We start from the raw sequence: 27549 nt of genomic DNA on the forward strand, positions 1-27549 counted from the left end.
TTTAGGTGGGACGCTACTGGCATGAATTTCAGACCTGTCTGCAGTAGGATTTGAGTCAATAAACAGGTAATTCTTAGCATAGGATCAAAATCAAACTTCCCTGGCTGCCTCACTACCTCTGAGAGAAAACTGAACATAAATGACAATCTTGTCTATATGTTGGGTTTTGCGTTATCCTTAGCACAAAATCAGGAACAATACTGCAGACTGATACATTACACCAGTAGGTATGAAGCCAGGGGTTGCCCCAGCAGTGTAGTTATGTTGAGACAGCTCTGAAGAGAGCCAGAAATCCTCATGTGCATGAAACTGCTATGGACACGGGCAGTTCAGCCGCTTTCCTGATCCAGCCAGAGCCAGTGGTGCCTTGAAGGAAAGCTCTGTGAGAAAATGAGTGCAAGTGCTCGAACTGAGAGTGTGATCCTCTGCATTTCTCATATCACCCGTTCAGCAATTTGCTGCAATTGGTAGAGGGTCTGGTTCATTACAGCGCAGAATGGGTCATAGCTGCTGAAGCGTAAACTGAGAAACACAATATGCAGCATCCTTATTAAACGCAGAGCCTGGTCTGCAATCTGACAGAAGGAAGGCTGGACCCTGTAATCTACTCTGCAGAGAACAATTGTGCAAGGGTTTGTAAATGACATTTACAAATGATCAGAGGAATGCTGCGCTAATAGCATCCAGGCAAAAAATTCACTGCAAGATATAAGGGTGGGCTGCAGTCCTCATACAGCAGTTCATTGTCTGCGGCAAAAGGATTTTGTCTTTTTAGCATTTCTTCCAACTATTCAACTTCCTCCTTATGGAGAAGTCAGGCTTTAATCTAGTGGGGTTCTGAGTTTCCAAAGAGGGCACTTTTTAGTGCTGCCAAGTTGAAGGCTAGTTGTGGGCATCATTTACTCTGTTGTCCTACCAACTACTTCCTTATCTGCCATAACACAGGTAATGAGTGCAGTTATGCCAGGATAAAGCAAGTGTCCGATTTGTAGCCTCTGCTAAAGGAATGGTGCAAGTCTCTTTGCACTGCCCCAGGCTGGAGGTCTGCCGTCTCCCTGGGGCAAACACACTGCTTTCCTTAGGTCGGACTGATGGGCAGCAAGCAAATGAAGGTCTTGGCTGCATTTACAGGTTAGAAAAGCCCACCTTACACCTGCATGGTCTTCTGTATGAATGGAAAATGTTGAGATTTTGTAATCAGAGCCAAGAGAGAACAGGATTTTCAGATTCCTGGCAATCCCAGCTGTTGCACTGATGGGTTTTGGGGGTTCAGAAATAAAACAAGAGCTATGAGGATTTCACATCCTCCTTACTCTCCACCTCCTCCAAATATGACCAAGGAAGAGCTTTGGTAAGGACTGAATGTTGAAATTCAAAATTGCTTTGTCTGTTCTGTATAAGAGCCAGTTGTGCTCTCTCTAAAAGTGCTGATGTACTTTTTCAATGATTTTTTTAATTGAAAAGACAAAATACACTGCCTCCTATTCTGGGCTCCTGGTACATCAGCTGAACAGATTGACTCTTCACCCAGCTTTCTGCTCTGGCCATTGTAGGCAGTGCATTTAGACAGCTTGACAGGGAGGAACCAAACAAAGGAAACAATCTCTTAAATGGAGGGACACAAAGTCCCATACTGTGGCTGTGGGCCGTTACACAAAGGGAACCAGGCAGGTTAAGAAAAAGCTGTTTTGAGTTTCAGGCTGATTGTGAATGACAAGTTATCAGGGAGCATAAAGAAGGAACTACTGTACATTTCATAACACCGATACTCTTTGTTAGACTACAGACAAAAGTAGGCTTTGACTTGAGACTACAGGAGAATACAAGATGAGAGTCTGTAAAGATGGAACATATTGATCTTCCCTTTATCTTTTCAAAGCGTTACTCTTTTGTCAAGGTTCCTATTCTTGTATAGCATGACATCCCTATCTTCCATTACTTTGTGCATTTCAGTGCAGCTTTTCAGGGAAATACCACATTAATGTTTTCTGTAATTACATTTTTTTTAACTGAATATTTCTGAATAGTGGAACACATATTTGCAAACAAAAAAGTTATCTCCAAAACGAGATAGGAAAACTCAGTCTGTTCCTCGCCCAGCATGATAGCACACAGCTTCATGTTCTTCACTGAAGATATATTGATTTATATGAACTAAGCGTCTTTTTCTCTAAGCCCCAAATAAAAGTGGGTTATTTTGAAGTGTTCTGTCTCCTGTGAACTCTAAAAAGGGAAGACTTTAGTCGGGAGACTAGAGGTAGACAAATAACTGTGTTGTTTTGTTTGTTTGTTGACTAAATCAAAACACTGATGAAGAGAAATATCTAAATCCAAAATGAATTCTTTAAGCTTTTTCACTAAAATGAGTAAGAAAATAAAAATGGAAAGTTCTTCACAGTTCAAACTGGGTCCAGTTCCTATCAAGGTGTCGTTTAGAAGTGGAAAACTTGAAAGAGTAGAAAGATGTGAAAATTTTGAAACGACTTGACCCTTTTAAAGTTTATTTCAAAAGCAGTTGCAGTGAATGCTTTTGGCCCAAAATTAGATGTCTAAATTCTATTTTTTAATGAACGAAATCATCTCCCAGGGCAGCCAAGTGCCTTGTCCCCATGTGTCTTGAGCACAGAGTGCTGTTGAGTCATTGCCGTGCTCTGACAACATGAATTCCCACGGGTGAATTTCCAGGAAATAAGGGTTGACTAATGCTTTCTAATAAAATATAGTGGAGCAATAGGATAAACCACACACAGCCATTATTCAAAGTGCAAACCTTAAGGAAAACTCTTAGTTTATTTTCAGTGAGGAAACAATTGAATCTGCCTGAAATCAGGTTCTTAATCTGCAGCTGCTATAGATCAAAGCAGAAAAGAATTAAGCTTCAATTGACTTTCCTGACTTTGAGCATCAAACAAGAATCACTGGAAAGATGGAGGGAATTCTGCAATCTAAAATTCAAACGCATTGCACTCAACAAGCTCACCAGATTGATCCGAGGGTGCTGCAGGTCCCCAGCGCACTGAGAGTCCCTTGCAGAGCCTGGTAGCCGAGCTGGGAGGTGGCATCTGTGTGAACTGGGTGATGCTGAATAGGAAAAATGGACTTCCAGACACAAATGTTGAATGATTCCTTGTTCTTTACAAGTTGCTTCTCAAAATGAGAAGTTAGTACTGAAACTGTCCAGAGTGTCATAGATGTGACAGTGGGATCCATGTATCCATCTGAAGAGTAAGGGAATTTAGTACATGATCATGGTTTTGGAGGGTTTTCTTTTTGCTGTTTCTTCTTTTCTGGTTTCAGCCTTTTCTTTCAGCTCAGTACAGAAAGTTTGCATTTCTTTTCTATTTGTGCAAGTTGCTTCATGAAAGCAAGGATAAGTGAAGTGCCACAAGCTTTTTGTCCGAAAATGTTTCATGGGCTTTAAAGGAACCTACTAACCATATTTATTTCGTCTGTTTAACAAGGAAGAGTTGGGAGTTTGCTTCTATAAACCCGTTCTAAGAGCAATAGAGACTTCAGAAGTCCACAGGTCTGTCTGAAGTTGTGTAATTTGATTGTGCTCTGGTTTTCACTTTGATGGAAAATGGGGATTTACCCTCAAATCTAGCATGAGATTGGTGTTTCTAAAAGTCATGTAGGTTTTTACAGCCAGTGCAAGTGTTTGTTTCCTGGAATTTCAGAGCTGCTTTAAAGTATCCCCTGTAACTGTCTTTGTTATTTTAACAGGCTGTTCTAGGTGATAGTAGAGTTAATGCGCTGTTGCCATTATGTGCCAATTCCATTTCCAGCCTATGCTACTGGAGGAACACACAGAAAGAGAAAAAATCCTATTCTGTTTTGCATCCAGCATGATCCTTTGAGCTTTTCCATAACCCTCTGTGAAAGGGACACAGATTTGTTTGGGTGTCCTTGCTTGAAAGGCTGGAGCACCTTTGCGTTCTGCTGTGATGGTATGGAAGATTTACTGTGTTCAGAGGTTGCCTTTCTCGCACTGAAGTCGGCAGAGGAATGCTTAGGGCTATATCCTGAGCAGCTGGAAGCTGGCACAGCTCCATTTACAGCTATAGGATCAGGCCACAGTGTGAAAACAAATGCCAGAGGCATTTTATAAAGGCTTGAACCCGGGGAGGTTTTTATTTGTGAATATCAATATTAATATGAAATTCAGTAAAAAAGAGAAGGAATTAGTATGAAAGAGCAAAAGAACTACAAGAAACAAACAAAACATTACTTTTTAATTGGGTTGTGCATTTTCTAATTCCCTTTTCTAATCCAGTAAAAGCAGCTGGCTTGTGACAATATATTCTCAAAAGAATAAGCTATTTTCTTCTACGATACTAAATTGTGTCCATGTTGGCAATGTTTAGCATCTTGCTGGCTATCAGATACAGATTTCCGTTCCTTAAAACAAAGGGGTCTTCTTTTCCCTCTTCTCTGCACCCCCAAAACACCCAGAATCCTGTTAGGGTAAGAATTTTTATGAAATCATAAAATCATTTTGGTTGGAAAAGATCTTTTAAGATCATAGAGCCCAATCGTAAAGCTGAATTATCTGTTGCAGGATTTACTCTGACTGTCGCTATGATTTAAAGGAGTGGAGGGAAAGGCATTCAGATACTTCTCTAACCGTTTTAAGACACTATCAGATTTGCTGCCATGTACCAGAACTCGGAGAGAGAGATTTCAGAAGACAAAAAGGGAACAAAAGGTTTGCTCTTTCGTGTTGTAACTCGGTACAGGTTCTTAACACTTTATTATCCTACGGTTATGAGACTTTAGTACTTTCTTTGGTGAGCTTTCCCAAGGTGAAGCCCTGCCGGAGGGAGTTATTTGATGGCATTGCTAGATCTGGGGCTGGGATTTAATGCTGGTACTGCACCACAGCCAAAGCATTGTTCTGATGGCTCACAGTTCTCCAGTGGTTTAGGACGCACTGGTAGACAGCAGATGCATATTAACAGCATCTGCCTTTTCTTCTGACCTGAAGGTGATGTTCCAAAAATTACACAGCAATAAGGACTTACAGTTGTAGCTAAGGCTCTTTACAGGTGGCTTTGGGTTTGATTTTTGGGGTTTTTTTGAATGCTGGAGTCAACCAAGATTGTTTCTTTCAGACAAAATGAGTGTGATCAGTGGGTAAATGAGACGTTTTCTTGTGGCAAAAATCACACAAGAAATACTTCTGGAAAAGCCAATCACCCCAAATCTTGTTTCTGAGGCGTTGCAGTAGTAGAATCCACAGAAACAGCACAAGTCAAATGTCATCCATTTCTGTTTTATCTGCTGTGCATTCCTGTCCTTGCTGAGCTTACCAATATGTGAAACTGTTGTGGATCACATCTGTAGAACGTGACTTTCATCAACAGCCACAGGCTACGTGTGTAGCCCTAGGTATTGCTTAGTCTGTTGGCCAGGAGACCAGGCATTTCCAAATTGACAGCTTGTAACGCGACAGTCCGGTTGTGCCCAGAGTCTGTTACTGCTCCAAGCCAAGTAGCTGTACCTTGCCATAATCCCTGCAAGTCCACAGTTCAGTTACTCCCATCAGCCCCGAAGAGCCCATGTGAGCACAGTCTGCAGAGGTGCTTTTAAGCTGCATTTAAAGATCAGTTTTTCTTTCTGGTTGCCCTCCGTCCTGCAAGTTCAGACCCTTGTGCAGTTGAAGAACAAAGTGATGGAAGACGTGGCTTAGAACTGCTCTGTGCGCCGCAGAAATTGCACTTTATTTAAGATGAATTTCGGGCATGTTTATCTTTTTTTTTTTTTGTCCTTGTAGTTGTGCAGAATGCTTCCAAAAATTAGGGGGGATGTAAAAGAGCGTTCAGTCACTGGTTCTGGTACAGATTTTCCTTAAAATGAAGGTTTTATCTGACAAAGGTCAGGTTCAGTACTGCTCGATCAGTTTTCATGTTTGAGCTTACACTAATGCTATGCACAGTTAGTGGCAATTACGTGAATTTGCATTTTTAAGGCAGAGGATTTTTCTCAGCACTAAGTCTGGTTGTTATATCCAGTTCTTCCAAACACATTAGTATTACAGTGATACATGGCAGTATTCGCTTATCTAATTTTAGAGTAGGCTATTTTAAGGGTAATCTAATGTATTCATTTGTCATACATGGAGTGAATGTTATAAAGATGGGCTATTTTTATCACTGTTGGCCATTATGACTTGTTTTGTCGACGTATTATGGGTCAGATGGAAGCATCTCACTGTCCCAGTCAAGATCAGGGTCTAGTTGTAGAGAAATGCTCCATTCAAGAATGGAGAACAAAAAATTTAGGAAAGTGCCAAGAAAGAAAAGGGGGATTGTAAGATACATACTGAAGGACTCAGCAGCAGAATGAATTTGATGGTTGTGTCTGTGAGCAGTTAAAGCCAGTGGTAAGACCTGTTCTGTGAATATTACTTCTGGCTCCACTACCAGATTAATTTGCAAGTTTTTACTTTAAACCTTATTCTACTCTCTGTTCTAAACCTGATTTGTGTGCCCATGTGTTTCAAATGATACCTCTGCAAAAGGTATGCCCATTCTGAAGGCTTCTTAAGAGTTGCTTCCTCAAACCAAACCCACAGAACACTTGCCTGCAGAGGCAACTAACTTCACTTCCAGCTGGCCAGGGAGCAGTGGCATCATGTCTGGCCTGGGCTCTGGATCTTTAGGATGATCTATTACTTGAGGGTCTGTTTTTATAGTGTAGCAAATGTTGTCACCCTTAAAAATACTTTATTTTTCCTATGCCATTCTTTTTTGGCTCATATGGGAAAGCGTCCTGTGCCAGAGCCTCTGAGACCTTTGGCAATACCACAGACATTCCCTATTCAAGTACTGGCCGCAAGACTTCTTAAGACCTAGGAGGTCTTATTTTAACTGCAGACACATCAGGTGAAGTAGAGGTTTGTATTAACTTTTTTGGTTTTTTATTTTCTGTCCATTCTACCCCAGAGTCTCTTGCTGAGTCCATTAGAGTCCACTGTATTAACTTCCCTATCTCTAGCTTCCTCCTGCCCTAATCTAATTCATGTTACGGTTTCCTCTTTCCCGCATTCAAGAAGTTGCAGTATTTCATGTGACAGACAATTACTGTTTCAAGAGAACTCCCCTAACCTCTTGTCAGAAGTCGAATAACCTCAGTCTATCACCTCAACTCTCCTTTTGTATTTATGCTGGCAGGGTCCCGTACTAATTGTGCTGAACAAAGCACGCCAACAAGCAGTAGTGCTTGCTCAGTGCAGCATTGCCTGTGTTAAACAGCGGCTGAAACCCTGGTATTTTAAGCAATGGAAATCCACGCTAACTTCTGCTGAGTCGCATCCTCCCAGGGGCCTGTGTGCTGGAGTGGTGGAAGGGAACAACCAGCACCAACAAAAGCTTTGCTCAGCACTAGGCAGCCTTTTCACCGCTTGTTGCTGATCTTTGGTTTATGTAAATCAAAAGCAGCTCAACAGATATTAAAAGATTTAATGTCAGGAAATTTTTGTGAGCTGATACAATTGGACGTATGTTGGCTATAGTAGATAATAATAAATAGCATAAAGATAACTACAGAGCTTTCATGTTTCTTTATATAGGTGGAATACGATCTGTCCTTTACGGCTGATATTAATGTTTGTACTTGGGAAAATCAAGCCACTGACATAAAATATCTCTCTGTGTTTAGTATCAAAAGCAGTAAGTGTTCTGTATCTGCAATTATATATCATGATGTAGTGGCTAAAGGCATACACCCTCTGAAACGCTTATGAGCGTGGCCAGAGGCTCTGATGCTGCAGCTTCACTGTGGAGGGTTTTGGTGAGAAGTACTTTTCCCTCAAAATAAGTAAATATATAAGTAAATGAAGCTCTTCAACTTCATGGCCCAGAGCAAGATTAATTAAGAGGGAAAAATGCTTAATCTATCTGCTCACCATAGAATTAATGAGTAATAGAGAATGTCTTCCCAGCATCTACAGCTAACGGGGTTGTGAATGTTTGTGCATGTCATACCTACGTGTCTCTGTCTACCTACAGCTCCTCTCACCATGTCACTTTTTTGGTGCCTCGTAGCAGATCTGTTGCCTTTCCATGTTTTTCTTGGTTTGGACTTCTGTTTGTTTTAAAGCTGCGTATGGTCTCTGAATCAATTGAGATGAAGATTAATAAAATCAAATTCTGTCACTTTATGGCAACCTGTGCCCAGTTTTCAGATGGAGAAACTGAAAACTAGAGAAGTTGTGTGGTCTGGAACAGGAAAAGCGTAACAGTTCTTTAAGCATTTGCATAGTAGTCCAGTATATCTAAAATGTTCTTTTCCTATCCACTGGCTCATGTTCAAGTGCATTTAAAAGCCTCCAAAAGTGTTAAATGGGACGTTGTCCTTTATTGGGAATATTTGGGAATTCAACTCAACTAGATGAGTTTGGTTTTGTCATCCTACCTCCATCTGTTAAGGCTTCTCACTGGCATGGTTTTTAGGATGGAATTTTCCCATACATCAGCTTTTTATCTTTTTTTTTTTTTTTTTATGATGATATGTTTTAAAAATACATTGAAAACTTTAATGCTGGGAATGGTTTGGTTTCTATTTAAATATTCTGCACTTCTCTGTTCAAGGCAGATACAAACTGTACTAAATGTTCTTTATTACACACACAGGCGTTGTCCCTGCGAAAAACATCATACATCAGAGGCAGCAATGATTCTTCAGATTTGCCCAGTGACAAGCCACCATATAGCTAGGCTTTGCTAAAAATGCCAGTGTCAACTTTATTTGCCAAAACATGTTTTCTTCTTTCAAGCTGCCAGTTGTTGCTTCGAAATAAATGGAACCTAAAATCTCATTATTTTGATTGTTTAAAGCCAGCGTTGGGTGCAGCTCTGGGGGTCAGAAGGTAGCAGCACTAATTTAGCCCTGTGCTGCTGCATTTAGAATATTTAATCCCTTCTGACTTTGACATGATGACTGGCTCTGTTTCTTAATTCTGTTGTGAGGATTTTGCTGGAGAGCCGTGCATCTCTTAATAATGTGCATCAAGACAGAGACAAGTAAGTAATGAATATTGCATGAGGCTCTTTTCCTGCAAGTGGATGAGCCTGGGCAAATACCTGCAGAAGTTCACAAGTCTGTACCTCATGGCAGAATCGGGATATGACAACGATGGCCAGAGATGAATGTGCCCTACTGAATACAGTGCAATTCCAGCAGCAGAAGATTTTTAACTGCTCTGAGCCAGTGATAACATTCAGCTTTTTCATAGGTTTTCAGCTGGATTGGGCAGGAAGAAAGATTCTTCAGTCTTGTTAGTACCAGTGAAGAGCTGTTAGGTTCAACATCTGTCTGAGAAAGCTCACTTCTTCTTGCTGGTCTTTTAGTAAACAGATTTCTACCTGAAGCACAGCTATACTAAAAATATGCCTTAATATAAAACTTGATCTGGACAGTGTTTTCTGCGTAAGATAGTATTTGATTAAATACTAATAAAGAGCTGACTGCAAATTCCGTTACCATAAGGTTGGCTGTGAAAAGTGAAGGTGGAAATGAGATGAATAGATTCCAAGGAGGAACTCGGGGTCATAGTCCACAGATGTTAGCTGACAGAGCCAAAGATTGATTTGTTCCTGGGAGCAGCAACTCCATTCATGAACCGTTTTTTTAACACAGTGCTAAAAAGAAGCAGTCTGTTTTAAAGGCTATACAGAGTATGAGAGCAGAGACAGTGGCTGCAGCAGAAGGGGGAACACAGAGAACCAGAAGGCAGTATTGGTCAGTATGAAAAGCAAGAGTCTCAGCATGCAAACAGCCCAGCTGTTGCTTAGGTTTTTGTACGTTTTCTGGCAGCAGGGATAAGTAAAGATAGATTTCAAAGAGTATAATGAGGTAATTTCTGTATCTGTAATAGCTGGATATTAAATTACATTTATGTATCTCTTGCACATTTATTTCCTTTACTAGAATTCTCATAAACATAGAAGCTGTCCTTGAAAACTTCCCAGATTTATTTACAGTGCCTGAATCTCTCCATCTTATCACAGTACCTCTGAAATTCCTTACAGTTAGTTATGATGGTTATCAAAAACAGCCATCTGCAGCAGCTGTCAGGCAGGTTCCAGCCACCTTCCCTTCTTGAGGCGCTGATGGACCGGCCCTCTCTGCCTTCTGTGGGAGATTCTGTGGGAGATGAGGTCCTCAGGTGTTGCTTCTGTTGTTGCATGAAGAAAATCTAGGACCGTGCAAATAATCTTTGATTGTGGTGAATGGTGATAATCCTCTCATAGCACACAAGCACCTACTCTGAAATTACAGTAGGAGATAATAATAGAAAATGGATAGAGGACTATGCCGTTGGATTTGAAAAAGGCAGGAGCTCAAGTAATTCTTATTAAAATTGGTGAGAGCTGTAATGTTTATAAATTAGAGCTTCATAAAATGTAAGCACGTGGGTTGAATATTTTAGTCTTGGCAGTTACTTATATTCTGGTTTTACAATGACAGGTTTATTGGGTTTTTTAATGCGCATTTGGATAATTGTTGGGTTTTATCTGTATGCTGTTTACTACAGGGTGGTCATCAGCACAATATCACAAGCATGAAAGCAGCAGGTTTGCCTGCAATTGTCCTGTGTATTATAAATCCACTCTGTGAAGTCAACCCATAGTTTTAATACAATATGAGGAATATATGGGTAGAGCATCTTTGTGTGTGCAGCAGCGGGTGGTGGAACATGGTGCAGTCTGTGCATCTGAAGAACTGCCCCGTGTTCAAATGGGAATTGCTGCAGTTTTAAAAGGAAGCATCCCAAAATTCCGTTTAGCAGACTTCTGTGTAACTTTAGTAAGTGACTAATACTACCAAAATTAAAAACGTGTGTTCATATATATATATAATTTCTGAAATGTGTTCAGATTTTAAGCCATTTCGTTTGATGTAGAGCCATTCTCAAGATGAAGTTAAAATTCAGCACTTCCAGACTGATCTTGTGAATACTTAATCCCTGTGTTGTGCCTGTTTGAGTAGGTCTGTGGTTATGAATGAGAGTCTTTGCACACTGTACTTAGGACCCCACTAGTAAACGTTCATGGCATTGGGTGTGTGGTAAGTGGAGCAGAGAGGTCATCTCCTAAAGTAAACACATTCATCTTGGTTGAAACCACAGCACATTGTGTTGTCACTCTGCTCTAAGTAGACATTGATTATATTCAGGGCTGTCCGGTCACCACTGACCTTTGCTTTCTGAGCCAGCACCAAATACTCTCATCACAGAATCACAGCATGGAAACCCCTCTGTCTTTTGGGCTTTCAGCGTTTTTAATGGAGCGAGAAGGATACCAGGTTGGGGATTCCTCTCTCTGCCTTACCTGGCCACAGCACTTCTATGCTAGAAATAACAAGCATTTGGTCAACTGTGAAAGCGCTCCAAAGCCTCCACATCAGCAGGAGCAGAGTGGCAGTTTGAAGCCTTAGGGGCCTGGCAGTGTCTTGCTGCAACAGGAATGATTTGGCTATTGGCCTTCTTGTGCCACTGTAATTACCAGCTTGCCATCTTCTCCGAACCTGCAGCGGAGAAGATAAGAGGCTGGTTGGAAGCAGCTCAAGTATGAGGCACTTGAGTCTTCCTTATTTATTTTTCTCCTAACTTGCTAGCTACTTGTGCAGAAATCTTCATGCAACTTCATGCAAATACGGTGTTTGTTCAAATCTCCTTTTGCAGAGTTTGCTGGGACTATGCAAAAGGGGTTGTACATACCAAATTGCTCAAGTGTTCGATGGGCTGCAGTACCTCTTAGCAACAGGATGAGGGCCTCAGTTCTGTATGCCTGGTCAATTTAACAGAGATCTTCGACTTTGTCTGGTTTTGTTGCTGTTCTCTTATGAAAAAGTATTATTTAAAATAGAAAAATATTAGGTTCTCTCAAATAAGTGGTGGGCTAGTAAATGCACCTGGGATTTCATTAGGAAAAGGGTAGGTGATGTTAGCGTGTGAATAGCTGCAGCTGGAATCTACAATTCCAGATAATAATATTTTGTCTGTTTTGGTTTTTTTCTCTCTTTAAAGCTACTGTTCAAACACTTAAACATCAAAGTCTTCCCTTCTACACATTATTCATTCTTGCAAATGTCTCGTATCTTGCAGTAAAATGATCAGAAGGGTATGTCTCTTTAGATATGGTAAGTCAATCTTGTGTCCTTTTGGAAAAGTGGTTGGGAATGATTTTATGGTCATTAACTTGAATTCAATATTTTTTTCCAATATAAGCTTCTTTAGATGCAAAAAACTTAAAAGAAACTTTTCAATCACTTCTCGCCTCTCCCCAAAAGAAAAATCTTACTTTGTTTCATCAGCAAGCCAGTTCCTTCATCTCCTTCTAGGGACATTAAAAGGAAATTCGATATAAAACATTTCATAAAATACTGAAACTCATATTGACTTATTTGAGTATGTGCCCACCATACGTGGGACTTTACAACAGGGGGCATAGTGATTTCAAGGGTTCTGCTATAGAATGGTACTTTGTAGGTCTGCCATGACCTCTTATAACTTTTTCTGACCACTTCTGAGGAAAACCTGAACTTAGGAAATGTCCTCATCATGGGTATCTTGGTGATATTCAGTTGCTGCACAGTCTACAGCTTTCAGTAAAATCTAGTTCCTCTGTATTGGCTGAGGTTAATAGCTCTGAATGAATTAGGGTCAAGTTGACTTGGAGTCTGTTGCCTTGACTAGTTACACGATGAGCTCTGCAGATAATGGCTGTAAGACTGATGCTTTTCTAAAGGTTCTGTTCAAAATCTTTTTGTTCAGTGTTGTTTGAAGTGAAATTTACTGTCTCTGACCTCAGTAGCAAAGCAGAGCAGGCTTGTAAATGCAGAAGCAATGGAAGCTTTCTTCTATATCTGTATCTTTGTGCCAAGTTGGAGTGTTCCACAGTTAACAGGAGTCAACAAAAGCAAAGAAAACTGTTGTGAGATCAACATTGTACAAGACCAGTCACAGTTTCAAGGAGAGCCACAGACAATAGGAAGGTCTGGGGTTTATGCTGCTGTTGTCATTGCAGCCTTAGCTATTTGACAGTCCAGTAGCAGCCAGAAGTGCCCCAAGGCAATAAACCATCTTTACTACATTAGTGGAGATGCCTATGACAGATGGCTAATTTAGAGTGCTGACTGTTTTTAGAGTCTTTACCTCTGGCTACTTAACATAATCTTCAGCTTCAGCCAGCTGTCTGTTATCCAGGTGTTTATTCTGGGTGAGCACAGTGATAGCAGAGAGATGTAAAAGTGTGACCAAGTATAGACTGTCATTTGAATACACAGTATCTCGGTGTTTATGGTGGCTTCCTAATCCATCTTGGATGATATGAGTGAAAACATGAGAACTATGTGTAAAATCAGTAAGAGACTAATAGTGAGAGTGATAGCAAGAGAGAGAAACTGAATTTGTGATTTGGAATGGGATGCCAGCATTGCTTCTGGTTCGTTGATTTGGAACAAGTTACCAATGCCTTCCCCTGTTGCTGTTTGTAAAATGGGCTGGCAGCCTGAGCTGAGCAAAAGCATTTTCCCTGAAATCCAGATGTTGCATATATTGATTTTGATCTAGTTTTCATTTGGCAATAGAAGCCTTTCAGAGGGAAGAAAAATTGGAACTTGACCTTTTTGGGGCATGAAACAGTTGCTTCAGCCCAATGCTGTTTGTGTGAAAATGCGAAGCTTTTTGTTCCAATGCAAAACCAAATACATTTTCTAACTTTGCAATTTTCCCAAATCCACTACTGCCATCCTTCAGGCAGCTCTAACAGTGTATCTTTTGTAACTTACTTTGAAATCCCTGAAAGAGCAGCGATTTAAAAGAGCTAGCTGTTATGGGAATAGTGTTAGGTAAGGTTTCAGCTGTGTAAGCAGATTTTCATATTCTTCTGTACACACTATAGGCTATTTTTAAGCCGACCATTTAAGAACATTCACTTAGCAAAAGGTAGCAAGTGTTTGACCTAAGTCAGTCATGGATGAAATCATGTCTTTGGAAGAGCCCATTGAAAACTGCAATGATGCAAAAACCCCCTCATCAAAACTTGGTAAACTCTCTGAGGTAGTTGAAGGTCTTTAACAACTCTTGGGACAACCTTTACACTTGTGTGGCAGAACCCAAACACAGTTCTCATGGCCAGCTTCTGAACTTGGAGTTTGTAATGGAAATACTGATCTAACAGAGTCTTAACTGTATCAAGACCAGCAGGTGTAGCTATAATATATTAAATGCTGTAGAGACATCTAATAAGCTGCGGTTGAGCATTAGTTCAATATGTTTTCTTAAACCAAAATGGTATTTTCTAGGAAAAGTAACGCTGTGACAGACTTGCGATAAGAATACTACTAAAATAATCAAAACACTGGAAAATTGCAGGTTCTGAGCTGCTTCTGCTGAACTGACTGAGAGTTTTACTATTGCCTCAGCAAAAGAACAGCTGGCACTGCATCAAGACAGTATTTATGTTTAGGAATAGAACAATACTGTATGAAGTAACCAAATCCTGTATGTATTCCTATAGATATACCTGTTTGTAAGAGGTAACACTGCAGAAACCTGTGACATCTTTTGGCAGGTATAAACTAAATTATGGTGAAACTCCAGTCTAGGCTTGCTCTGCATTGCTGATCCCTCAGCACAGGTTTCATTAGTGATCCCCAAGAGACAAGGGAAGAATTCCTCTGAGACAGCAACATGTCCTCACAAACAAACTCAAAGTTGAACAGGAGAGTCAGAAGTTGGACAGCAGTGGAGAGTTACCCTGAGCAGGTCTTGCCAAGTTACAGTGAATTCAATGAGGTTGTAACTTTTGCTGCATTTTGAGCTTGGCAGCTCCCAAAATCAAGAAGGGAGGATGAAAGGGGAAAAACATAATCCAACAGCCAGGCTTATATTGTGCTGTGCAACCCTCTGAGTGAGATGGTATAGAAAGGAGATCACTATGAACATGAGTGGAGAAGCTGCTCTATGAAAGGGCTTATTTAATGGGCATCAGGATCAAGCTTAGCGATCCTGGTCATCCTTCAGCAGTTGCTGGATGTGTGTGTCAGAGTAAGGGCCTAGGCTGCTTTTCCCCACCTGTGTATAATTCCATGATGGGAAAGACATGGGCTTGTTGGAGTGAGTCCAGAGGATGGCCATGGAGATGATCAGAGGGATGGAGCACCTTTGTTCTGGAGACAGACTGAGAAAGTTGGGGTTGTTCAGCCTGGAGAAGAGAAGGCTCCAGGGAGACCGTAGAGCAGCTCCCGGTGCCTAAAGGGGCTGACAAGAAAGGTGGGGACAAACTTTTTTGTAGTGCCTGTTGCAATAGGACATGGGGTGGTGGTTTTAAACCGAAGAGGGGAGATTTAGACTGGATATAAGGAAGACATTTTTTGTGCTGTAGGTGGTAAAACACTGGCACAGCTTGCCAGAGAGGTGGTAGATGTCCTATCCCTAGAAGCAGTCAAGGTCAGGCTGGATGGGGCTCTGAGCAACCTGATCTAGTTGAAGATTTCCCTGCTCATTTCAGGGTGGCTGGACTAGGTGACCTTCAAAGGTCCCTTCCAACTCAAAAGATTCTGTGATTCTATGATTACGCGTATGCTTGGCAAGAACTTCTCTTCCTCATGGTCCCAGCCATGTCACTTGCAACAGGACCGCGAGCCGGTGTTCTACATCACATGCTATGAGCTCTCCCTGTTGCTGGGAGCACGTGAACTTGTTCCAGGTTGTTTCCAGTAGTGAGGCAGGTGGGGCATCATCCCGCCTTCGGGGCACCCATGGACAAGGACACCCTTCGTCCTGTGCGTGGTGGGGAGCTGAGTCTGGTGATGCGTGGGCAGGACGAGGCCTCTCGGTGGGCGACGAAGAGAAAATGGCCATTGGTGTCGCCCGTGGGCGAGCAGCACGCAGCTCGCCTGGCTCCTTCACCGCTCCGAAATGCAGCGGGGAGTGCCGGGGCGGCGCGGCAGGGCCCCGCAGGCCGGGATGCGGGGCGGGGCGGCGCGGCACGACGGCTCCGCCGTGTGCATGTAGATGAGATCCCCCGGAGCACGTCACTCCGCACCGGCGCTCTGCGTGTGGGGCGGCGGAGAGCGAGGGCGGGAGCGGCCGGAGGAGGAGAGGCGGCGGCGGCGGCTCGGCAGGCAGCAGCGCTCGCCGCCCCCGCTCCATGCCGCGCAGCCCGCCGCGGCGCGGGGCCCGCGGGGCGAAGGCGGGCGCCGGGCGGGGAGCGGCGCGGCGGTGCTGAAGGACAGCTCCGCTCCGCGCCCCTCCGCGCCGCCCCGCGCCCCGGGGCGCGCCCCGCCGCGGAGTGGCCGCGGGGCCGCTGTCCGCCGCGCCTTGATGTGCGCCCCGCTCCCGCGCCGGCGGCTCCCATGGCGGTGGCACGGAAAATCAAAACTTTGTTGACGGTGAACATCTTGGTCTTCGTGGGCATCATCCTCTTCTCCGTCTACTGCAGGATCCAGGACCGCTCCCAGGAGCTGGTGCAGATCGTCCGGAGCGCGGACCGCCGGGCCAGGAGCCGCGGTGCCAAGGTGGGCAGCCTGGCCGACAGGGAGTCCATCCTGCAGCGCCTGGACCACCTGGAGGAAGTGGTCTACAACCAGCTAAATGGTACGGAGGGCTGGGAGGGGATGCGTTGCCGGTCCCGGGGTGCGCTGTGTCCTCGGAGGCTGCTGCAGACCGGGGAAGTGCTCCTGAAGCGAGGAGGGGAAGCCCAGGCGTCAGACACGCTAACCCCGCTGCTGAAGGGCTGACAATGAAGTGGCTGCAGGGTTTTGCTGGAGGGATTTGTTGAGCCCCCCCCAACTCAGTCCGAAGTCAGGACTTCCTCAGTAGGTACAAAGTTAAGGAGGCTGCAGAGTTCACGGGTTTAAGGGTTAGTGGAAGTTCCTACCAACTGTACCAGGTTTTCCAGTCTGCCTGGATATATTAACTCTGCATGGTGTTTGTGTAGCGAGTACACTGTTAGGTTATAGCTGGCAGTCATTTACTTGGTCTCAGAACTACTTTAAAAACGTTCTGCTGAGTTCTTATGCTGTGTACTTTTAATGGTCTATTTAAACATTGCACACATATGTTTCCTTAATGACTGCCATTTGAATTTGGTATTATCTTTGGTGAGGAGGGGGAAGCATCCACCACTTCTTTTTATTATGACATACTGTTCTAATTCACCAGCCTTTAAAAATCTTGGTGGGTAAGCAAAGAACCCTTCCATTGCAGTTGGAATAGGCTAAGCCGTAGAAGTTGCTGTAGGATGACTGACCTTTTGTATAGAAACTGATTCTTTAAAACAAGTGCATTTGTATTTGCATAGATTTGTAAAGGTCTAAGGGTAGAACATCAAAGAATAAGTATGTGATTACATACGTCGGTGCATTGGACAGGGAGAGGATGAGGGAGTGAACTTTTACATGAAATCATAATTTAAATGTAACATTTAGTGTCTAGCACCAAATAAAACTTGCAGTGTAAATATGTTTCAGTAGACCAAATGGGCTTGTAGGCTGCTTGGGAAAATCTTACTCGTAACGTTGATTTAACAAAGGCTACTGTAGTCTCAAAATGCAGACAAATGGGAGGGTTAGGATAAAGTATATTTCCTATTGCTACTTTCTGAATGAATGTATAAATCTAACTAGGTGCGACTGTTATGGTAATACTCAGTCTGCCAGCAAGTGTTACAGAACAGGCATCCCCTTACGCGCTCCTCTGTATAAACAGGGAAGAGAGAAGGGGAATGTGGAGTGTGGGTGTCAGTCACAAAAATACAGTCGTGAATTAGAGGGAAAGTGTCAACAGCTGTGTTTCCTAAGCATATTTTGGAGCAGTTTTGAAGGATTTAAGAGGGAAATCCTCCTCCTAAATTCCACAAAGTCATGGAGTTCCCAAGCTAAATTAGAACAGTCCCTGAGCTATATTCATCGTAGCTCAGCTATGAATTGATTGGTTCTTGGTGGTGTTCATAGGTGAGGCTTGGGTAGGATTTACCCAAGTCTCATCTCGGCATCTCCCAGGGAATCATCAGGAGCCCACTGCACGTAATGATTGTGGCTTCACAGTGAACAGGAAGGTCTCTGTAAAGTATGCCTTTATTTTGGGGACTTTTGTTCCTTTTCCTTTAGTTTGTTGGGTACTGAGCTGCCCAGTCAAATTACTTGAACTTAAATGTTATGTTGCTGCTTCAGGTCATAACGAACACTGCAGGCAGTTTCTTCTTGAAAGTTCTTACATAGGAAAATAGAGTTTTTCAAGCTGAGTTGTTCATTTCCCCTCAATTTCTCCCTGACACAGTTGGGGCTTTTTATTTCACAGTGGTACATTCACACAGATGAATTATTTGATCATTGTGAAACGATACTTGTCACTGTCTTTATTTTCTGTCTTCATCTTGTGGTAATAAAACTGAGAAGTCAAAAAAACTTAGGAAGTGCTCCACTGAAATGATCAGAGTTGCATCACTGTAACGTGAAATCAGGATCAAGCATCTGTGTTTGGGTTTAGCTCACTGGTATTCTGTTTCTAGTACCATGACTCATTACTTATGCCATTAATGGGCATACTGCTGCTCTGGCAGCATTGAGATTCCAGGGAGCCTTCCTGTGACGGTGCTCTACCGTGTCTCACAGAAAGACTGGTATTACTGAAACACTCTGTCTGCTCTGGAGCTGTGCAGCATCATCCGCATGATGAGCAAGGTTTCTCAGACATTATCCTGGATACTGTTTTACCACAAGGTTGGAGAGCCCTCTGAGGCTTTCTTGGACGTTACCTGTTTGCGAAGCAGGTCAAAGTCACTTTCATATGGACAGACAGACATGGGTAGATTTAATTCATAAGGAATATGGATTCCTTGCATAACCAGAACTCCTGCAAGTTTGACTCCAGCTCAGTGCTGTGGTTGCAGTAGGTCTGTACAGATCAGGATTTCAATTTCCTTCTCCTGCTTCTTTCTATTTTGAGATCAGCGAATTTAGAGCCACCTATGTAAGTATCTTATATTTTTGGTAATAAAGTCTCAGTGTTCTTTTATTCCATTTTTCTCTTCTATTTGGATTAGTCCTAAACTGGTAAGACCTTAACTGGATTTCCTAGGGACTCTGTTGAAGATCCAAGGCAATAGAAAGACTTTTCTGTGAGAGACCAGCCCTGCAGCTATTCAGAATTTTGTTTTCATCGCACTTACTTGTTTGCATGAAATCACAGAAATGTTATTTGAAAGTGTACTTTCTGCCAGGAAAAATGAAACGCACGCAGTAAAGAAACAAGTGCATCAAGAGGCAACCCAAACCTGATCACTAGAGAACTCATTAACTTCTCAGGCTGAATAAAAACTGTGCCCATGATGCCTGTGGAGATGCAAGCAGGACGCAGAGGGCCACACGTGAAAGTAGAAAGTTGGTCCTCGCAATTATCTTCGGCAGAACAAGAACTTTTTGGAATAGAATGAATGAGAATTGCCATGATTCCCTGCAGAGCAGTGCAGACATACACCCAAACAATAGTTTTCAGTTGGCTCGTGCTTTGGTTTTCTATCAACTTAGAAAAACTGTGTTTCTAAAAGCTTTCAGTTCGCTCAGCTGCTGTGGGTTGGGGTGTAAGTAAAAGAATGGAGCATGCAAAGGGAAGGGAAAGCAATGAAACATGTCAGTGGAATTTCCTTGGTGAAACCTTCTATTATCTCTTAATATTTGACTTGGAGTATAGCAGTTGAAAAACTGAGTTATTTTGGATCTAGTTCATCAATCTCTCTATTTTTTCCTTCTTACTGTGGCATTTCTATTGATGAGTATGATTTATTGTCAGTCAGCACAGAACTAATGCCAGACAGACCTAGTAGCAATTCATGAAATGGCATAATGGTAACACCCTGGAATTTTCTTCCTTTGCCTCTGTTTTTTTGTAAAGGGGAACAAATAAAAAATATTCAGTTGAATTTTTCCCCTAATCAGTTTGCATCTGAGTGTGTTGCTAATGATTTATCATAGAGAATAAAGAATTTTTGATGCCCCAAGTAGAGCATAACCTTTCATGCCAAAAGCAATTGAAGGGTCAGACTACAATTTCACTGTAACTGCCTTTTTCCCTTTTCACTGTCTCTTTCCAGTAATACACAACAATCAATACAGCATGTAATTAGATTTCATTCAATCTGCAAAGACTGAGAGAATTTTCATCTTCTCATTATGTATGCTCACGTCATGTCTTCCTACCCATGTCTTCTACATTAGACCTCTTTGACCTGCTCTGTTGCAGACGTGGAGGGATAAGTTTGGAGTATTTCCTCAAATTTGACAGATTATCATTCTTTACACATCATAATTTGATTTTGCTCTCTTTGGGAAGATTAAATACAGTAGCAATTTCCAGTATGATAAATGGGGTTTATATTGCATACACGTTTTGTGGAGGAAGGTCGGGGAAAAGCTGGACAATTCACATAATTGCAGCACACCGGCTTAAAATGCTGGAAATAACAGGTCCTAGGTGCACAGGACTGATTCATGCAGTTGGTGACTCCTGATTTTTAGAGTGTACTGGAAGCAAAGTGATTGCATTTAAAATTCAGCCTGGCAATCTGCATACTTAAAAGGTACAGTAGTATTTTTTAAAGGCCAGTTTATTCTCCATAGGTTTGGGACCAGTTGAGAATAGTTCCAAATTTCCATATCAAAAGTAAGGGTTGGGAACAGGATGCAAACAGATCCTGCGAATGTCCGCATTAAATTTGTCAGAAAGATGCTTTTACAGCTGGCAGCTTCCAGTTGAAGAGTAATTCCTTAGCAGAGAAGGGAGGTAAACCACATGTGCATGGGGGAAGAGTCAGTGTGACTGCCAGCCTTGCATCATTGGAACTGCATTGTCTCATGCGCAGACTCTCATGTTAGAACTACTTCTGTTTAATTTGTCAATGGTCTGATGCTAACATAATTATCTCCTTCACACGTGGGGGACAGTTCTCAACCATGTGCTTTACTTGTCATAGAATCATAGAATAGTTAGGGTTGGAAAGCACCTTAAGATCATCCAGTTCCAAACCCCTGCCATGGGCAGGGACGCCTTACATCAGCCCATGTTTCCCAAGGCTCTGTCCAACCTGGCCTCAAATACTGCCAGGGGTGGAGCATTCACAACTTCTTTGGGCAACCTGTTCCAGTGCCTCACCAGTTTCTCTGTTTACCACACAGTATATATAACAAGTAATATTGGTTGTTCTGGGTCAGTTACTCAAGCTTGGTTAAGCAAGCATCGTCACAGGCCTGACCTGAAGGTACTGCAAAGTGATGGTCAAGTCCAAACCACCGATTTCCACTGCACACTGACTGTGTTAGACTTGATTTATGGAGCTGAGGAAACTCATCATTAGTGCTTTCAGGAAGGCCAAGATTTTATTCCCCCCAAATAAGGGAAGAAAACATCATGGGTCAGTATTTGAATAGCCCCTATAAAAATACAAGGTAATATTTGGAATAGAATTACTCTGTTCAGGCACTTTAAGGAGAAAAGGTCTAAAGGTTTGCTAGAAAGAAGAGGGTAAATCGCTTTTGTGAAACACACAAAACTGCATTCAACTCTTCAAAGTATTGACAAATAGAAAATATACATCTTCACTCCAGCAGCACATCAGTGATTTTAGAGTCTCTCCTGTACTCTATGTTTCATATGCTGGTAACTGGTGTTTTTTTTTAACGTAATGTTTCTGCTTTTTTTGTATTTGTAGCTGGGAAGAAAGCTTATTTTGACAGAAAAATCGTGGTAATTTTATCATTGACTCATTTATTTGTGTAGAACTTGAATCATTTTGTACTATATAGGATTAAAAGCAATGTTTACAGAGGTGGAAGGAAAATCGTTGACTGATGTTGCGTTCGTTGCCTTTTAGGAGGTATTGCAGTTCAGTTTCTTTCCATTTATTTATAGATGTAGCGGGAGTTGGAAAAGCAAATATGGGCCTGTCATCTTTCTAGTGAAGAGCAGCAGTGGGGTTCTTGCACATCTATAACCACCACATAGGTTTAGAGAATGTAGAAACCTGGCTTTAACCTAATACCCTTGATAGCGGGAGGTGTGTGGGGTGGTTTTGTGTGTTGTTTGTTGTGTGTTTGATGGTTTTAGTAGGTAGAGGCAGGTAGCATTTAAAACAGGAGCATCGTTTAAGAATGCAGTTCCAGCCACTGAGTGTATGGCTGTTCTCCAAGGAAATAATAAGATTTATGAAAGGAAGGAAAAGAAATGAGTCATGTTTAACAAATCTTGCTATTCTTAATGCCTTTCTGTAACCTTACTAATGGGTGTTCGGTCTTTCTCAGTGTACTTGGCATACTTATTTATTATTGTTGTTAGTTGTGGGGTTTCACTGGTAGTCATTTCCATCGCTTAGCTTAAACTACCAAAACTGAAAGGGGCAAAAAAAAAAAAAAGACAAAGACAAAGAGAAAGAGCAAGAAAAAGAGCCTGTGATGTTTTGGATAACAGGAAGGAAGGAAGAAAGCCAGTGACAGCAGAACAGCTTCCAACCTTGTTGTAGTCCTATTGATCAAAACTGTCCTCTGAAATAAGAGAAGTTTAGCTTCTGAGAATGAAAGCCAGAGAGAGATCCTCCTGCTGACCCAAAGTTATCTTCTCCTGAGAGCACAGAGCTAAAGCAGCCAAGTGCTAATTGGATGTGTATGACTTGTGTATGACTCTTTTCTGAAAAGCCATCGCTATGATGCTGTGGAAACGGCTGTGAATATCTGAGCGCCTCGTAGGTGGAGGCAGAACCCATTTCAAGGACAGCAAGGCAGATGCAAACAGATTAAAAATTGTCTTTCTACCCTATAGTTTTTGTCTCTTCAGTTGTTGTGGAATACCCAGGTTTCACAAGCAGTTTTGGAGACAAGCTACAGTGCAACTGGTGCTTGCTGGTTACTCAAGTCCTCTAGTACATAAGAAGAGCATAAAAATCACCTATAGCAAGACCATCTCCTGAATAAAGATACTCTTGACCTATGGAACAGAAGGAAGAAATCAGGGAGCAGCGTCATGCAACTTGGTCTCAGGTCCCCTCATTTAGCTGGGGTTACTTGAGTTTAAATGCATGGTAGTACTGCTGGGGATGAAAGTGGCAATCTTGGTTCTGTAATTCGTATCTCAGTTTCATCTGCTAGGCTTTCCAGTTCTTATTTGCAAACTCTCCGGTATACTGAAGAGTATGGAATTTCACCCAGAGAAGATAGCTTCAGAGCGTGGCAGGCTTCATCTTTTCAGTGTCAGCTTACCTCTAGTTTCTCTCCTGTCCTCTTTCATTGCCCACATGTCCACACTAGTAGTGTACAAGAGTGGCGTGAATAATCTGCATGACTTTTTTTGCTTTCATTTTTTGAACTCTGAAGCAGTAGGAAAGGGACTTTATTTGCATCAACAGGAGTTCCTCTAAAACAGAATTGAGGATGGGATTACTATGTGTGGCAAAGTGGTCCTTTCTTCAAATTGAGCTTCACCAGCTGCCTTCACCTGTGATCTGCTGTAGATAAATGGAGTGAGCTTTGTATCTGCAAGTCTGTAGATGTCCAAGGAATTGGTGTTTTGGAGCTGAGTTCTGCTTTCGTATCCCCCTGCCATTCTCCTCCAAGGTGAGGGAATTGGGCTTGTGCTTCTGTGGTTCTTTGCACTGCTTTTATTTCATCTCGTTTAGCTAGCTTGGACTCACTGCTGTGTGCAGAAAGACAGTGCAGCAATCCAGTGGCACATCCAGAGGAGGGCTCTCACCAGTTTCCTGCTCCTCTTGCTGCATTTGTCAGGCCATTTCATTTCTGAGTAATTGTGTGTGTTTGATTATGCCTTGTATGTCACAGGATCATAGAATCTTGCTGAAATGTGTTTTGAGGGGGCTCGCTTTGTTATCTATAGACAAGTTTGTTGGTCTAGTAGTAAGAGAAAGAAATGGATGTCCTCAGGATAAGGCAAACCCATTTGCTATTTGCCATCAGGCTAAGTGACTCTGTGTGCATTCTGCCCAGCCTGCAAAGCTGTCTTGTGAAGCACGTGTGGCTGCCTGCCTGTTTATTTTACTTAGGTGACTTGTTCTGAATGATCTGTTCTCAAGTCAAGGGTGAGCCTTGGATCCTGACTTGGTTTGTGTGCTCGGTGAGGGGAGTCCCTCGTGAAACAATGCAGTAGAAAGGGGCCAGTTCTGGCAATCTCTGACAAACTGCAAAAGGCAATCGTTTTCCAAGTGTGTCCTTGATTACTGGCTTTGGAGGAGAGACTGAGGGCAGCTGCAGGGTAGACAATAGGCTGATTCTGCTTTGTCATCATGAGCATGTGGATGCATAGTTTTCTCAGAGGCTGAAGAGATGTCAAAGTAAATGAGCAAAAGACGGTTAGGAAAGGTAAGAATGTAGAATTCTGAATATTTTGAGCCTTCCACCACCTCCTATGGTGCTGTTCTCTAGAAGCCACCACAGTCTGATTTATACTGTTAATACCTTAGCTCTAATTTGCATGTCATCCTGGGAGAATGGGCAGTGGTTAAGAAAACTAAACCAAGGGAAAGGATTGGGAAAGAGCTTCTCTGAGCACTGTTACTTAAAAATGGTACTGGCAGGCAGAGGTATTTGATGCCTGTATACTTCAGGAGAGGGTTTCCTGTTTCTCAGCATCATTTGGAAATTACATCTAAATAACCCAAGTCAGTGGATGAAAATACAAAGGAGCACATGGGGCATCTGGGATTCTTCAGTGCCTTTGCTGCAATCTTCATCTCCTGGGCTAAATGTTGCAGCAGATGCCTAAGAGGCTGCTGTAATGCCGGTGCCTCCCTTGGGTGCGATAGCCTCTGCACCATGATATAACACTGGCAAAAGCGTCAACAGATCCTTGATGCCTTCTTCCTCTCTGCAAGGCCAAGACATCTGTAGAAAGCTGCTGATATAAAGGCCTTTGCTACCTGTGTGTCACTGGACTTCGCTCAAGGGGGCAATTCCTTAGCTGTACAAACCACTGCTTTCCAGTCTTCAGGCAATTAGCTGTGGCAGGAGGGAGAGGAGAAAATCTCAGTCTGTGTAGGGAAAAGGCAGCTGTGGAACTCAGTTATCTACTTTTTACTTACATTTCAGAGCTACTTACATAGGCAGTCCAGTTGCCTTTACTGGAGCACTCATGAGAATATGTACTCTCTAGTGTAAGGATCTCTCACGCTTTGTAAGGCATGACTCAAACCAGGTTTGCTAGAGCTGTATTTGAATCACCACTTGGTACAAGCAGCATAAAAAGTCTCCCAGCCAGAGTTTAATGTCTGATAAACTGATTGGGGGAGAAAATGGATCCTGCCAGGTGTCTCACTTTGTGAAGTTCTTAAAATATGCTAGTACTGAGGTTCGCACAGTGCTGTGTTAGACTATGCAGAGATACCTGTGAGGGGTATCCTCTGTCATAGACTTCATAGGCTCGTGAAGCACAGAGCTAGTCTCTGTTGGATTACCAGTGTGCAACTAGTTTTTGTTCCTTGGGAGAGCAGTTAAAAATCGTACCTGTGATACAGTCAGCAGCCATGTTTAGTTGGGAATCCAGGTCAGAAATCTCAAGTCCAACACTTGCTTTCTAAGCAAACCTCTGGTCCTGCCAACCCCTGTTCTGCGGTCAGCAGACGTCGTGTGGACAGTGACAGATACTGCTGGTTGGATGGGAAACTTGCTCAAATAGGTTTTTATGCCTGCAGCAATGATCCAAGTTCTCCTCAGCTCACCCATGCACTTACTCTTGTTGAAGTCAGTTGCCTAAATTTCTCCATGCTATTGATCCAGAAGCATCAGCACAGAGAGTAATCGGCGCAGTATCTCCAGCAGCAAATTTAGCCAAGCGAAGATACTTCTGCCACGAGACAACCATCGAATGCATCAAAAACTGGAACTTGAGCAAGGTCACACCAAGCCTCCAGTTTCTGTTTCCCACAGACTAGAATCCTAGCCAAGGTACTGCTGTGTCGTTCACAGAGCAAAAGGGATTTTATTGCGCAGGAGCTCATTTTCCCTTGCAGTTCCAGAGAAGTTTCCTTCTCATTTTGTCTCTTGCATTTTTGGTGGGGTGCTAGGGTTAATTGGTTGTTTTTCATTTGGATTCTTTAAGCTGGTTTTGTATTTTCTTTGGCAAAGGGGCCTTACTGCCCTTGTAGAAATTGAGTTTTTTCTACAGCTTTCATATGCCTTTAGGATGTGAAGCTTTTGTAAACAAAAATGCATTTTTTGTTACATTAACTCATTTTCAAGCAAGCCTTGTGTGGTAGAAAAGATTGGTGGTTTTCTTTCCTGCGCATACTGAACTGGAGGCAGTGATAAGACTAAAAATATCCCCAATTGAAATAGCGTTGTATAACCCAAAGGTTAGCCTTCCTCAGGATTAAAATTTGCAGTCGCTGTATAGGTGCCTTGTAAGGCACATTTCTAGTCATCCAGCCATGTGTAAAATGAGGCTACTGCTAGCTGCAGAATCTTGTGTCTGCAAAACTCAATCCCATTGGTGCCACAAGCACAAACTGCTGATGGAAGATGTTGCTCCCTCTTGTGCTGGTGTCAGCTGGCCAAGGAGGCATCCATGGCCCTGTCTGTCCAAGCACTGGACCGGGGGTGCTGAGCAGGGACTAGGTGCTGTTCACATCTCTAATAGGAAAACCAGATGTTGCTGCACAGAGCTGTTAATCCTAAAACAGGATAGATTGCATGTGGCTCTGTGTAACAGGCAGGAGGGGAGTACGAGGTAAGAGTGGGCTGATCAGGTAATTAAACTAATGCTAAGCTGCCTCACTGCTGAAATAGTTGATGTTTACAACTTAGACACAGCAATGAGGGAGTCTGGCTTAGAAAAACGCGTGGTTTAGGTGTTAGCCTCTGTTAAGCTTGGGTTTGGAAACCACCTTTTTGGGTAGCTCTGTTACATAATTTGTGTCATATGGAGAATCCCCAGAATCTGGTCTGCAGATTTAGGCTTCTGTCTTCCAGCACCCTCACAGGGATGGGGGCGGCCAAGTCCTTCACTGGAACCTGGTTGTTTATTTCTTCTTGGTAACCAGTCTTTTCTCCCCCTTTTTAATGGTCTGCATGTGCTGGAAGTTGCAGCTCTCTCCACCCTTAAAGAATGTCTTTTGGTTGTAGGTAGATCTGTAGGGTTTAATTGCAAATTTCCCATCTTTTTTCAGTTTAACATTAGGCAAACTCACTTGATGTATCCTTCCTGGGGTACTCCTGTAGGTGCAGACCTCAACATGTCATCACCAGCACGAACTCTCTGCTCCCAGCTACTCTTGGAATACACAAACCCAATAATTGGTTTTAGACCTGTGCCAGCCTGATCCTCCTCCTGAAACAGATCCATCTGGCTCAATGCATTTTCATTCAATAGAAAGTTTATTTTGTAACGGAACTGTCTTTTATGATGCTTGTGTCCCGTGGGGTTAGATGTAAAACCTTCTGTTTTCTGGAAGTGGCAGCCTGGGGTGGTTCCCATACTGAGAGTCATGTTCCTGTTTCAGGCCTACAAAACTTTAAGCCAGGCTGCAGGGAGCCCTCTTAGGTCAG

General features: G+C 42.7%; 1 protein-coding gene across 3 annotated transcripts in view; it reads left to right on the top strand.

The window, feature by feature from the left end:
• The window catches only part of GALNT9 (polypeptide N-acetylgalactosaminyltransferase 9), a 225838-nt gene that overhangs the window by 73145 nt on the left and 125144 nt on the right, over window positions 1–27549 (top strand). For 2 of the 3 annotated variants that reach the window (XM_065692354.1, XM_065692355.1), the window contains exon 2: window positions 16452–16606. In XM_065692354.1, the coding sequence (XP_065548426.1) occupies window positions 16452–16606 (155 nt within the window). Of the gene's footprint in view, window positions 1–16365; window positions 16607–27549 lie in introns of those variants that run through there. The other variant, XM_065692353.1, reaches the window with a different exon arrangement.

Source organism: Lathamus discolor, chromosome 12 (genome assembly GCF_037157495.1).
Source record: "Lathamus discolor isolate bLatDis1 chromosome 12, bLatDis1.hap1, whole genome shotgun sequence".
Taxonomy (NCBI): domain Eukaryota; kingdom Metazoa; phylum Chordata; class Aves; order Psittaciformes; family Psittacidae; genus Lathamus; species Lathamus discolor.